The sequence below is a fragment of the Solanum pennellii genome, chromosome 9 (genome assembly GCF_001406875.1).
Source record: "Solanum pennellii chromosome 9, SPENNV200".
Lineage (NCBI taxonomy): Eukaryota > Viridiplantae > Streptophyta > Magnoliopsida > Solanales > Solanaceae > Solanum > Solanum pennellii.
The window spans coordinates 71,309,579-71,324,708 of NC_028645.1; the positions used below are offsets into that span (position 1 = coordinate 71,309,579).

General features: G+C 33.3%; 3 protein-coding genes across 3 annotated transcripts; 1 reads left to right on the forward strand and 2 right to left on the reverse strand.

Moving 5' to 3' along the window:
- Positions 1-6,815: 6,815 nt before the first annotated feature.
- LOC107030353 (zinc finger MYM-type protein 1-like) lies at positions 6,816-7,220 on the reverse strand. Its single transcript, XM_015231658.1, has one exon. The coding sequence runs from the start codon at positions 7,218-7,220 to the stop codon at positions 6,816-6,818; it is 405 nt and encodes a 134-aa protein (XP_015087144.1).
- A 176-nt stretch (positions 7,221-7,396) lies between these two features.
- On the reverse strand, positions 7,397-7,921 carry LOC107030354 (zinc finger MYM-type protein 5-like). The gene has a single exon (XM_015231659.1). It carries the CDS (start codon positions 7,919-7,921, stop codon positions 7,397-7,399), a length of 525 nt encoding a protein of 174 aa, XP_015087145.1.
- A 2,681-nt stretch (positions 7,922-10,602) lies between these two features.
- Positions 10,603-13,988, forward strand: LOC107031470 (FT-interacting protein 7). Its single transcript, XM_015232863.2, has 2 exons — positions 10,603-11,242; positions 11,338-13,988. Exons 1-2 carry the CDS (start codon positions 10,673-10,675, stop codon positions 13,798-13,800), a joined length of 3,033 nt encoding a protein of 1,010 aa, XP_015088349.1. The 5' UTR covers positions 10,603-10,672; the 3' UTR covers positions 13,801-13,988.
- The last annotated feature ends 1,142 nt before the right edge of the window (positions 13,989-15,130 follow it).

The following is a 15,130-nucleotide window of genomic DNA, read 5'->3' on the forward strand; positions in this document are numbered from 1 at the left end:
TATATATATATATATATATATATATATATATATTATCTAGAAGTTATAAGAAATGACAAAATTACTCAAAATAACGCGAACTTTATATATTTTTCTTAAAATTTATAAAACTAATTATTTTAACTTGTTTGGAAATTTAAGATGCTCGAAAACTAATTTATACCGGCGCGGGTAAAAATTGGGTGTCAACAACTAGCATCTATCGAGTAGAGAATATCCTTGAAAAAATAAGGCTTAATTGTCCCCTTCCTAACATAAGGAGAAATAAGGAGATTCCAAGGGAGAGGTTGCAAAATATTTGAAGTTTTTGCAATAAAAATCATGTTCTTAAGAAAAAAGTTGAAGTGCAATTTTGCAAATTAAAACTTTCATATTATTACTCGGAATACCTGAAAACTTTTGGAACAAAAATGTACCTTATCTTACCACTTGATTTCTTCCTTCTTGTCAACACTCCCAAAGTTATCCTACACTAGTGAAAGTATTTGTAAAGTTAATAACCATAACATAAACAATGATTAACTCTTATTTTGTAACAAAGACGATGAAAAATGAAAGTGATTTTATTCCTATAGAATTATATTTTTCGGAAGCTATTTAATGTGATGTTGTAGACATTAGAAGGCAGTTAAGAACCACGACAAAAGGTCTGCATGCCTAGTCATAAAATGGACTGCATTGTTAACTCGAATAATTTTCGATATGTGATTTAATTTTTGCTGATTAATATGAGTTAACAAATACATTTTAAATGAACACATATTATAGTTAAGAATTATTTACTCAGAGTATCTCATTAACAGATTGTTACATATTTCAATAGTCTAATTATTGTATAAATTTACTTTTAGGAGCTGATGCCTGAATAGCTGAGCTTTGTGAAAGACATTATAGAAGAACTTTTTCTTAACAAATTCAGAACATGTTTTTGTAGAACTATATCCTTAAGGTTATTTTCAAGAAATTTGTGAAGAATTGTGCTGTACTATTCCTTGAAATTGCAGAGAACAAAGAGGATTATATTTTCTCTAAGAACCTCAAGATACTGTCAGACCTTTACAACACTCAAAAAAGTAAGTAGAGCAAGAAGAACTAGATTGGTTCTCATAGGAGGAGTTTGTTCAAATTGTAGTGAAAAAATTCTAATGATGCAGATGACATGAAAAAGTTGTATTCTTATTACTAATTACTGCTCCCTTCACTTAGGCATTAGGTAACTCTATACATCATTGTCAATCTACAATACAATAAGAAAAGTTCATGCTACAAACTTGCATATACTTCAAAAACAAGATTATCAACTAGGAATCCCAACACTTCGCTAGTTATACACCTATAGAAAACCACCAGTCGGTGAAGAAATATATTAAGAGTAATTCAAACAAAACTAACGCTAAGAGAATTAAGAAAAATTATCAACGCTTAAAAGAAGACATACCTCAGAATGAATTTGATGAAAATCAACTCATAGACGAAGTTCTCTTGAGGAGCTGCAACCCGTGCTTTATTTTGGGAAAGAACGGATGAAAACAAAGAGTATTAGCACAGTTTTCCCAGAGAGATGCGATTTGCACAACTGCTGTAGAGATTTTTGATGAAATCGATTTAGGACTTTTGTGTGCTGTAAAATATGAAGTGACTTAATTGTCTTGTATTAAAAAAATAGAGAGTTTTCATGAATTATATTTAATGATGTAAGTTTTTAGCGCCTGATGAGTTTCTATTAAGATTTAAAATTCACTTTTTTCCGCTTCTCACCACCATATTTAGAATTTGAGACCAGATTGTAATTTCTTTAAGGACTAGATTTTGTACCTTCACAATAACATATAGAATTAGGGACGGAAATATAATCTCTTCCCAATACATGGTTGCAACCTTTCGGAACCTGTTCCTCTTGCCTATAAATACCATTTATTCTTCAGAATTTTTCCTAATGAATTTTTCTGATTTCTTCTCTTCTGCACAAAAATTTCTTCGTGTACTTTACTGACGTTGAGATTATTTTATTCTGGGAGGACATATTACAAATCAAACCTCGGATACTAGAGGGGAATAATTTCCTTAAGGTGACACTCTGAATTCAGTGGACTTGATATTTTTGTGTTAAAAATTTTCAGATTCTGGTACATTACAGATTTTAGTTTTTCTGAATTAATTTCTATTCATCTTTTGTATGGATTCAGTAAACTTTGGTTACTTTCTGTTTCTGCAAAGTTTTGTCAGAATCAGTAATTCTATTTTTTTTCAAACACAGATTGACAACAATCTTAAGGAAATTATATTTTTTATTTTTTATTTTTAATCTGTGTTTCTGGTGGAGACAAAAACCTTCATGGTTTTATACTCCTTTAAGTCTGCAATTTTAAGTTATTGCTTACTAAGACTGTATCGATTTTTGTTTTCAGAAATGAAAAAACAACAACAATGTTACAGTGGCTGTTGTTGCACCAACCTGAACTGTTGTACCACAAGAAGAGAAATCAGGTAAATTCTCTGGTGTAAATTTCGAAGGATGGCAGCAACGGGTATTTTTCTGGTTACCACTTTTGATCTGCAAAAATTTACCAGCGAAGAAACTCCAGTGTCTGCTGCTGAAATGTCAAACATAGGAAAATTCATGATTATTGAAGTATGGGAACAAACAGACTTCATATGTAATGGCTATATTTTGAGTGCTTTGGAGGATGACTTATATAATGTCTATAGTGCAATAACAACTTCAAAAGAGTTGTGGGATGCATTTTTATAAGAAATATAAGACAGAAGATGCATGCTTGAAACTTTTTGTGGTCGCAAAGTTTTAGACTATAAAATGGTAGATAGTAAAACTGTTGGATCACAAGTGCAGGAACTTCAAGTTATTTTCCATGATCTGATTGTTGAAGATATGATAGTAAATGAAGCTTTTCAAGTGGCTGTAATGATCGAGAAGTTACCTCCTTCGTGGAATGACTTCAAGAATTATCTAAAGCACAAACATAAGGAAATGAAGCTTGAAGATCTTGTGATTCGATTCAAGATTGAGGAAGATAAGAAAACAGCCTAAAAAAAGTCTTGTAAGAGTTCGACAATAATTGGAGTTAATATTATTTAAGAAGCTCCTAGCAAAGACAAAAAAGAAAGAAGTCCAATAGACAGAAGTCATAACAGGCCAAGAAGAAATTCATGAGCAACTGTTACAATTGTGGTAAGGCTGGTCATAAGTCTTCCGAGTGTCGTGCTCCAAGAAAGGACAAAGACAAAGATAAAGGCAAAGGCAAAAGTCAAGCAAACATCTTGGAAGAGATGGAAGATGCAAATGACTTGTGTGCAATGATCTCGGAGTATAACTTAGTTGGAAATCCCAAGGAGTGGTTTCTCGAATTAGGTTCCACTCGGCATATTTGCTCTGCGAAAGAAGCCTTTGCAACATACACTCCTGCTGAGTACGATGAAGATTGGAAACACAACAACAAAAAGGATTGCAGGAACTGGGAAAGTAATGTTACAAATGACATCCGGCAAGGTGATTACTTTGAACAGTGTTCTGCATCTCCCTACTATTAGGAAGAATTTAGCTTCTGCTGCACTACTCGTTAAGAACAAATTTAAGTGTGTCCTAGTTAATGATAAAGTTGTGATAAGTAAGAATGAGATGTTCATAGGTTAGGGCTACCTTAATGAGGGCCTTTTCAAACTGAATGTAATGGTTGTTGACAGTATTAATAAAAATTTTGCTTCTGTTTACTTATTCGAGTCAAATGATTTATGGCATGCCCATTTAGGAAATGTAATTACAAAGACTTGCAAAAATTGGTTACTTTAGAAGTATTGCATGATTTTAAATGCGATAAATTGAAATGTGAAATTTGTGTAAAAAGTAAGTTTGTTAAACATCCTTACAAGCCTGTTGAAAGAAATTCAAAACCTTTAGACTTAATTCACATAGATATATGCGATATGAAGTCGACAACATCTCGTGGTGGAAAAAAATATTTTATAACTTTTGTTGACGATTACACTCGATTTTGTTATGTATATTTGCTTAATAGTAAGGATGAAACAATTGATGCATTTAAACAATACAAAAAAGAAGTGGATAACCAATTGAATATAAAGATAAAAATTATTCGAAGTGATAGGGGTGTAGAATATGAATCTCCTTTTGCAGAGATATGTTTGGAATATGATATTATTCATTAAAGTATTGCACCCTATAAACCACAGTCAAATGGTTTGGTAGAACGGACGAACAAAACATTAAAGGAAATGATGAATGCCTTAATTATCAATTCTGGTTCACCGCAAAACCTTTGGGGGAAAGTCATTCTTACAGTTAATAAGATACTCAATAGGGTACCCCGTAGCAAAACACAATTAATTTCATATGAGTTGTGGAAAGGAAGAAAATCCAACTTGAAATATTTTAAGGTGTGGGGGTGTCTAGCCAAGGTAAAGGTTCCTTTATCCAAAAAGGTGAAAATTGGATCCAAAACGGTATATTGTGTATCTATTGAATATGCTATGAACAGTAAGGCCTGTCGATTTTTGATTCACAAATCTGATAATACTGAGACTCATGTTAATACGATAATTTAGTCAGATAACCCAGAGTTCTTTGAACACATTTATCCGTATAACACTGAATGTGAGTCGAAAAGTGAAAGACCTAAACGACCACAGAAAGAACCAACGGAAAATACACTACCTAGTGAGGATCCTAGGCTTAGAACTCGCCAATGGAAACCCACTTCTTTCGGACCATATTTTGTGGCGCCGTTTCTTGAAAATGAGCCTGAAACATTTAAAGCATTTATGTCTTCATCTGAGTCAACTTATTGAAAAGAAGTTGTCAATAGTGAGATCAAATCGATTTTAAGTAATCATACTTGGGAATTGACTGATCTTCCTCCAAGAAATAAACCTTTAGGATCAAAGTGGATCTTTAAAAGGAAAATGAAAGCTGGTGGAACTATTAACAAATATAAGGCTAGACTTGTAGTCAAAGGATACAGACAAAAAGAAGGTCTGGACTATTTGACACATACTCTCCAGTAACAAGGATACCATCAATTAAGATGTTAATAGCACTAGCGACAATGTATGATCTTAAAATCTACAAAATGGATGTAAAGACAACCTTCTTAAATGGAGAGCTGGAGGAAAAAATTTACGTGGAACAACCTGAAGGATTTTTAGTTCCTGGTAAAGAAGATAAAGTATGCAGACTTGTGAAATTGCTTTATGGGCTCAAGCAAGCACCCAAACAATGGCATGCTAAATTTGACCAAACAATGTTGGCAAATGGATTCAAGATTAACGAATGTGATAAGTGTGTCTTCATTAAAAACATTCTGAATCATGAAGTCATTATTTGTCTGTATGTTGATGACATGTTAATAATGAGTACAGATATTGACGATTGGTACTAAGCACATGCTGTCCAGCAAGTTCGATATGAAGGACTTAGGAGTTGGTGATTTAATCTTAGGGATCAGGATTTTCAAAACTCATCAAGGACTAGCATTGTCTCAATCTCATTATATTGAAAGAGTATTGGATAAGTTTAAATACTTGAATTTCAATATTGTCAAAACTCCAATAGATTTAAGCTTTACATTTCAAAGGAATAAAGGTGAAAGTGACTCTTAATTGGAATATGCAGAGTGTTGGGAAGTTTGATGCATATTATGAATTGTACGTGACCAGATATAGCATGTGCTATTAGCAAATTGAGTCGGTTCACTAGTAATCCGAATCAAACTTACTGGATGGTAATGAAACGTGTGTTGGGTTATCTGAAATATACACAACACTATGCTTTGCATTATAATAAATATCCTGCTGTGATTGAAGAATATAGTGATGCAAATTGAATCACCATATCAAATATAGTAAAATTCACAAGTGGTTATGTGTTTACAATTGGAGGAGGAACAATATCTTGGAAATCATCCAAATAGACATGTATCGCTCGCTCCACAATGGAATCTGAATTTATTGCTTTAGATAAGGCTGGTGAAGAAGCTGATTGGCTCCGAAATTCCCTAGAGGATATTTCATTTGGCCCAAACCTGTGGGACCTATTTGCATACATCGCGATTGTTAAGAAGCAATAGGTAGGGTAGAGAGCGTTATGTACAATGGTAAGTCTCGTCATATACGACGAAGAATATAATATCGTAAGATAACTGCTCTCTAGTGAAATTATTACAATTGACTATGTGAAGTCAAGCGATAATGTGTCAGATCCACTAACGAAAGGCCTAGTTAGAGTTGAAAAATCATCTAAGAAAATGGGTTTACGGCTTAGGATAAGCCAACATTGCGGTAAATATATCTAGCATACTGGAGATCCCAAGAGCTAGATTCAAGGAGAAAAACAAAGTTGTGACTGATGGTTCGACATTGTCAATCAACTCAACCCATTCTCATGATAAAGACAATGTTCAGGAACAAGGTTAAGACTTTAAGGCTTGTTAATGAGTTAATAAAGTGTAAGGTTTTTAATGATTTGCTAAGTTTGGAAGATCTGCAAATAGTGTATCTACGAGATGAAAAGGTTAGAAATCACCAATGTGAGTGTGAAGTGTAAGCCGCTTCAAAGAGAATTTTATGTCAAAAACATATTCTTTATACACTCATGAAATCAGGAGGTGTTCATGGCCGAAACGAATACAACCGTAAGAACCATAAACAGTAAAAAGTTAATTGTGTGACATATGGTTGTCTAGGTTTACACTAAAGTTTGATGGTTCAAAGATATCGCATCTACCGATTGACCGAGTATATCCAACATATGTTCACTACGGAAAGTCCAATGGGAAACCTACTTATCCAGATGCAAAACAATGAAGGCAATATGCTGATGGAGTCTCATTCAAAATCAAAGTTTTAAGACCATTTAGATGTCCTTGCATATTGCTAGCTCCATCATAACCTTGCCCACGTATTTGGGATGGACTTAATGAGTGACCTGAAAGAAAAGAGTAGATTGCTTCCTTTAATGAACAAGCAGATGTATCACTAACATGAACAATACCAACAAATCGTTCTATCACTTCTCCTTCTTTGTTAACATATCTCAAAACAAGTGTCATTTGCTCCTTGTGTGATATATCTTTTGATTCATCGACTAATATCCCAAAATAATCCCCATCTAAATCTTCAAGAATAGATTTGATTGTTTCATTAGCACAAGAATCAACAATATCCTTTTGAATAAATGGAGAACACATCATTTCATTTTTTGGAGCTTTTTCTAAAATAATGCTTCCAACATCTTTATTAATATCTCCATACCATTGCAAAAGTTCAAGAAAAATACCTCTATTTGAAAAAGATCGACTCTCATCATGTCCACGAAATGATAATCCTAATTTCAAGAGAAATCTTGTCACATCAACTGAAGCACTCAAGCGACATCGAGCATCTTGTTGAAACACTTGTTGTGGATGCTATTTACATCTCCAACATGAGCTCTAAATCTTTCTGTAGCTTTGTTCCAAGCTCTAAAGCCGGTCTTCGTAAAAGCAGCATCAACCACATCTCCACGACTTTCATATTCATTTTTAAACAAGTAGCAACACAAACAAAATGCAACATCTTTTGTTATGCTATACTCCAACCACTTACGATCCTTAAACCAATTAGGAAAGAACTGCCGCATTTCCTTCCCAAACTTAGTTTTAGGAAATTTATGATCCTTAGGTTGGCAAGGCTTTTTAAGAATATAATATCTCCTAATATCATCACGTATATTAGGATTATACTCTGCAATGGGCTTTCTAATTCCCGGATCAGCTTCAAGAGATTCTAAATCAACATCTGAAATAAATATTTTCTTTTGAATTTTCGGAGCTATGGTTGAAGCAGTAGATGGATTGGTAGAGCTAGAACTTGGATACCCAATTTTCGATCTTGTGACATACTTATCCATCTCAATTTATAAAGATAAATTCCTACAAAATAAAAAATATTATCACATAATTAATTCACATAATTCAATTATTTTTTATTAAAATCTATAATTTTCTATCGATAACCCAAACAACAATCAACAACTAATATATCTATTTGATTTTTCAACACCACAAGCAATAATTAGCAATATATGAGTTAATGAGCACCAAATACGTATACATTCTAAAATTTAATTTTTGAATCAAGTAATTGGTAAGAAAAATATTTATTCCAAAAGTATTCAAAAAATATATTTTTAATCTAAAGTCTAAACCTATTTATCAAGTAACAAAAATATTATGTGGAATCTATTTTAAGAATTAAGACTTAAGAGTACCATCCATAAGCAATGTAAATCTTAAAACGTAATTTCCCAAACTCTTTTTTTTCATTAACTAACTTTAATCAATCATCAAATTTTATTACCTTACTTTTGTATTCTGATTTTGAAAAGAAAATAGGTTGAAGTTTGTTGTTGGGCAGTTGCGCTGACGGTTTTCTCTTTGAAACAAGAAGAAGAAGAAGAATGAACGACTTCGTAGTTTGCTAAGAGAAATAATCCCATAAAAGTGGGCAGTGCAAAAGGTTTTAAAGCATAGGAAAAGTTAAAAATAAAAATAAAATAAATTATGCTACCTAAACTAATTAAGAATAGGAAAAGTCAAAACAAGCAAGAATAGGAAAAGTCAAAACAAGTACAAAATTGGGAGTTAAATAAGCCCTTAATTAGAAAAAGGAAAAATAAAAATAGAAAAAAGTCGTAAATTCGTTGGAATTAATTTTTTTTTTAAAAAAGAAGAGTTAAATAAGCCCTTAATTAGAAAAAGGATTTTTTTTAAAAAAAAAACGGGTGTAAAATTCGCTGGAAAAATTTTTAAAAAAGAAATGATACTGGCGGGATTCGAACTCTCGGCAGTGGCTTCGCGCGCCTTTTATTGCAGAGGTTTAAACCAGCTCACCCACAGCTGCTTTTGTTCCATGGGTGCTCATTTAAATTATAATACATATATCATATTTTCTATATATATATATACAAAAAATTTCGGAAATCAATGGGTGCTCGAGCATCCGCGTCTGGCTTACTGGGTTCGCCCCTGCTATGATACATCTCACATTCAACCCACACTAAAATATTTTTTGAAAATAAGTGTAAAATTTCATATATTGAATAGTTGGATACAATTGACTTTTTAAATTTTATTTTATAGTATTATTTGTAAAAAAAAAGGTCATCTTTAAGCTATTTCAATAGTTGGAGGGCAATATTAAAAAATTAACGTAATGATAAGTGTTTTTAAAATCAAAAACACAATAGAGGGTTAAACTGATCAATTTTAAATAATTCATAGATATCTTTAAATATTCAAGAACATAATTTAAATTATATTTTCCATCATTGTTCTTTGTGAATTATAAATATAATTTATACGAAGTGCTATTTATCTCCTAGAAAATATAAAACTTAATTAAAGGAAATGACAACTACCAAAGAAATATTCAAACATTCATCTTAAAGTTTGAACAATTAAATTATTTTGAGCAATAAAAAAAACTAAAAAATCACTTAATATATATGAAATAAAGAAAATACTATTTTTTATTATCATTCAATATTTTTCTAAATTATTTACCAAATAGTATTAAACTTGAAATTTCATTAGCAACCATATTTTCGGAATTATTTTTAATATGAGCAAATGTATACATATTGTCCTCCACACATTTGACCATATTACTACTTTTTGGTATATTCAAAACATTTCCTAAGTTATACAATTCAAATATCGAGAAAAAACTTCATTTGCTTGTGATTGCATCTTCCAAGGAAGTGTTTTTTTGGTACTTAAGGTAATTTCATAATTCTTGATATAGACGTTACAAAATCTTGAGTTTTTTTTTTTAAAAAAAAAATTGGAATAGTCTTTATCATATTACTATAATAATCCACTTAATGACTATTATAACATTTTAGGAAAATTATTTATTTTATTTGACAAACAATGTTGACCAGTAAAATATTGAAATATAACTTAAAGTTATATTTGAAATTTTAAAAAATCTAAAATTTTATTTTCTCTTTCTTTATTTTTCCCCTTTAATATTTGCTCTATTTAAAAAATAAAAAAAACCTCATTTAAAATTATATTTCATCTTCAAGTCATAGTACTTCATATTTTTAAAGAATAATACATTCAAACAAATAAATATTATTTGCAAAAACTATAATCAAACAAAATTTCAACTTCAATCCAGATAAAGTGATTTTTTCTTGAAATTATATGAAATTAATTTGTGATATATATGTTTTGAGATAGTATAATTGAATATTTCATATAAATTAATCAAATTAGATAATTTTACTTAGTTTTAGAAATTTAAAAGTACAAATCATATTCAAGAAAATAGATTATATATTTTCAAATAAAAAAATATAATTTTAAAATTTTCAAATAAAGCAAATAATATTTATTTTTTTCCTCCTCATTATTTTTGATGTTCCACCTTATTATGAACCAATTAACAAAGAAGGCTTCTTGGTATTTAAGGCAACTAAATCCATGTCTCATTTCTCTGTAATCTAAACACCCCACCCCCACCCCTACCCCCACCTCCATCCCATCCTTCTGCTTCTCTCTAAATAGTCACTTCACTGCTGTATAATCTTATTCCTCTGTTTTTCCTATCTGTCACTTTTCTCTCTGTTTTTTTTTTTGCTTTCATCAGAACCATGAATAATGGTAAAGAAAAATTGGTTGTAGAAGTGGTGGCAGCTCATAACTTGATGCCAAAAGATGGTGAAGGTTCGTCGTCACCATTTGTAGAAGTTGAGTTTGAGAATCAGAGACAAAGAACACAAGTAAAAATGAGAGATTTAAACCCTGTTTGGAATGAAAAGCTTGTGTTTCATGTGAATGATGCTGCTGATCTTCCTTATCGGACGATTGAAGTGAATGTTTTTAACGAGAAAAGGTCAAACACAAGCAGAAATTTTCTGGGTCGAGCTCGGATTTCTGGGTCAAGCATTGCTAAAGAAGGGGAAGAAATAGCGCAGCTTTATACACTTGACAAAAGGAGTCTTTTTTCTCATGTACGCGGTGAGTTGAGTTTGAAGATTTATTTATCAACAACAGAGCAAGTGAAACAAGTTATAACTGATAATGGTAATGCTGGTGGTGGTGGTGGAGGGGTGGTGTCTTCTGGTGCACCAAATGCTAAGAAGAACAAGAAATTGCAGCAGAAGCAGCAGCAACAGACAAATGGAGCAAACATGGTGGTTCAAATGGGTCAAGAAAATAAGGTAATCTTGAATTTTTGTGTTCATTTAAAGACAAAAAGAACTGATTTTTTTTTTAAACTTTTTATATCATGTTTTAACACCACTTTTATGAACAGGTAAACTTTCAAAACCAGAACCATTCAAAGCCAGTGGAGTCAGTTCCAGGTGATATTAAGCCTGTTGTTATTACTAGTGTTCCTGGACCTATTATTCCGGCTGTGACTGGTGGTGGTGGGGTTGGTCTGTACACTTCTGGGCAAGGTGAGTTTTCTCTGAAAGAAACAAGTCCACATCTTGGTGGTAAGGACAAGACTAACTCAACATATGACTTGGTGGAACAAATGCAGTATTTGTATGTTAGAGTTGTTAAGGCTAAGGATTTTTCTGTTTTTGGTGTTGGGGGTGGGGGTGAGCTTGTAGCTGAGGTGAAACTTGGTAACTACAGAGGGATTACTAAAAGGGTTTTTTCAAATCATGCTGAATGGGACCAAGTTTTTGCCTTTTCAAAAGATAGTGTACAGTCCTCTGTGGTGGAGATCTTTGTGAAGGAAAATAACAAAGATGACTTCTTGGGTCGTGTTTGGTTTGATTTGAATGAGGTGCCTAAACGAGTTCCGCCCGATAGTCAGTTGGCTCCACAATGGTATAGAATGGAAGACAAGAAAGGCGATAAGTCTAAAGGTGGTGAACTTATGGTTGCCATATGGTTTGGTACTCAAGCTGATGAAGCCTTTGCTGAGGCTTGGCATTCTAAAGCAGCAAATGTGCATTTTGATGGTTTGTGTTCTATCAAGTCTAAAGTGTATCTGTCGCCTAAGCTTTGGTATTTACGGGTTGGGGTTATTGAAGCACAAGATATTGTTATGGGGGAGAAAGGGTCATCAATTATGAGATACCCTGAACTTTTTGCTAAAGTTCAAGTTGGGAATCAGGTTCTGAGGACTAGAGTTTCTCCTCCTGCTGCTACTAGAAGCCTTACAAATCCTTTCTGGAATGAGGACTTAATGTTTGTGGTTGCTGAGCCATTTGAAGACTTCTTGCTTGTTTCGATTGAGGATAGACTTGCTCCCAACAGAGAGGAAGTTGTGGCGAGGGTTCTTTTGCCTGTTTCAAGCCTAGAAAGGCGCCTAAACGAGAAGCCAGTGACTTCGAGGTGGTTCAATCTTGATACTCATTTAAGCAATGCAAATGATCCCAAAGCTGTGGTTAGATTTGCCTCTCGGATTCACCTCCGCGCTTCACTTGATGGTGGTTACCATGTGCTTGATGAGGCAACAATGTACAGCAGTGATGTTAGACCAACAGCAAAACAGTTGTGGAAGCCCCACATTGGAGTTCTCGAGGTTGGGGTTTTGGGAGCTACCAATCTCGTGCCAATGAAAATGAAAGAAGGCAAGGGTGTCTCTGTAGATGCGTATTGTGTTGCAAAGTATGGGCAGAAATGGGTCCGAACTAGGACTGTGGTGGACAGCTTATCTCCTAAATGGAATGAACAATATACTTGGGAAGTCTTTGATCCTTGCACTGTTATCACTATTGGGGTGTTTGATAATTCTCGTGTAGACAAGAATATGGCTAACCCTGTGGCTGGAAATCGGGACTCTCGAATTGGAAAGGTTAGGATCAGGCTATCAACTCTTGAATCAGATAGAGTTTATACTCATGCATATCCACTCTTGATGCTGCATCCCTCTGGGGTGAAAAAAATGGGGGAGCTTCATTTGGCTGTCAGGTTTTCATGTGCTAACATGGTGAATATGCTTCATATGTATACCATGCCGTTGCTTCCAAAGATGCATTATGTTCATCCCTTGTCTGTTAGTCAGTTAGACAGCTTGAGGCATCAGGCTATGAATGTGGTGGCAACAAGGCTTAGTCGATCCGAGCCACCTTTGGGAAGAGAAGTGGTGGAGTACATGCTCGATCATGATTCTCATATGTGGAGCATGAGAAAGAGCAAAGCAAATTTCTTTAGGCTAACAAATGTGGTTTCTTGGTTTGTTATTATGAGCAGATTTCTAGAGTCTGCGCGCAATTGGCATAAGCCAATGCACTCTGCATTAGCACTTATTGCCTTTACCATTCTTGTATTGGTGCCTGAGCTCATCATCCCTTGTGTACTACTCAACTTGGCTGCAGTAGGACTATGGCGTTACAGGTCACGCCCACGCCACCCTCCTCATATGGACACTCGACTCTCATATGCAGAGAGTGTTTATCCAGATGAACTGGACGAGGAGTTTGATTCATTCCCTACCAGCAGAAATGCAGAAATCGTTCGAATGAGATATGACAGACTGAGGAGTGTGGCTGGTAGGATTCAAACTGTGGTTGGTGATATGGCAACTCAAGGGGAGAGATTTCAGGCATTGTTAAGCTGGAGGGATCCAAGAGCAACATTCTTGTTTGTAATATTCTGCTTCTTTGCTGCCTTTTTCTTCTATTTGGTGCCAATCAAATGGGTGGTAGCTCTTTGGGGTTTGTATTATTTGAGACCACCTAGGTTCAGGAACAGGTTGCCATCCAGTGCTGTATGTTTCTTGAAGAGGCTGCCTACCAGGGCAGATAGCATGTTGTAAAATGTTAGAAGTCATTAGTGGGGCATGTAGTATTTTGTGAACTGTAGGATCAGACTAGGATTTGAAATGCCCTTGTGTCTGTTTTGTTTTACTTCTGTTGCATTGTGATATATCCAGGGTACCTTTCTGTTACCTCTTTCTCTAAAACTATTGTTTTTCATCAATTCAATTCTTACAAGTGCTCTCTGTTCATGGCAGATTCATTAAATATGCAGTCATGCTTTTCCAGTACCAAGAAGTACTAGTATTTATAACAATTCCATTAGGCTTTCACTTTTGGTCATAACAGTTGAATACTCTTTTGATGAAAAGAGACAGCAAAATAGAGGAAGCCAAACACATTGGTGATTGAACTTTCTCTTGTAATTTTTTTGTTTTTTTTTACCCTTCCTCCCACCTCACAACAATATTAATGTCCCAAATATTTTAGGAAAAATTAGTAAACTAGTTAAAATAAATAACATATTTAGTAAAAATATCCATACTTTATAAATATTAGCAATAATGTCAAAAATGTCATTATTTTAAAAAATTTATGTGTCCCAATTTTCTTCCTATTTTATCTCTCTTTTTCAATTAATTCTATATATCCTTTTTTTTTAAAAAAATAATCATTCTCTCTCATATTTATCTTTTCAAATTGTTAATTCTCTCTCCCATTTAATTTTTTTTCTCTCTCATGGTTATCTTTTCTGATTTTGCCATATATTTTGGTTGTTTTTTTAATCCAAAATTGAATCAACAAGAATCCCTTTGATTAAGGTATCTCTAATCTTTATCCTATTTTCAGATTTCTTTTCTAATTTTATTTTTGTTTAAATCTTTAAAAAATGTTATTTGTATTTTTCAATTTCCGTTATGATTTCTCTCCAATGGCTGAATCCAAGAGGTTTACTAGAGGTATTCATATTAATCAACCAATTTCTGGTGATTTTTCATCCTTTAATTTATTTATTGCTTAACAAATAGTGTATAATGTATGATCCGCTGCTAAAATGAGGGAAGAAAGAGGGTAAGAACATTTACAAGACTCATTGGTGTGCAAAACCTTCCTCAAATTCAGAACGCAAATGTAGAATCTTTGTCTACTCGTGAGGATCTTGAAAAAGACGACGAAGATCGGATAGTTGTCGAACAATTTTCTATTAGTTTGTTTTGTATTTATAGTTCTTTTTTAGAATTTGGTATGCTTTCTTAATTTGTATTCAAATCACTATGTATACTATCAATATTTGTATTTATTAAAAATTTCATGTTGCATGGTTTATGAATCTTGTATTTGTCCCTAATTTGTATTCATCCAAATGTATGTCAACTAGTTATGTATTTT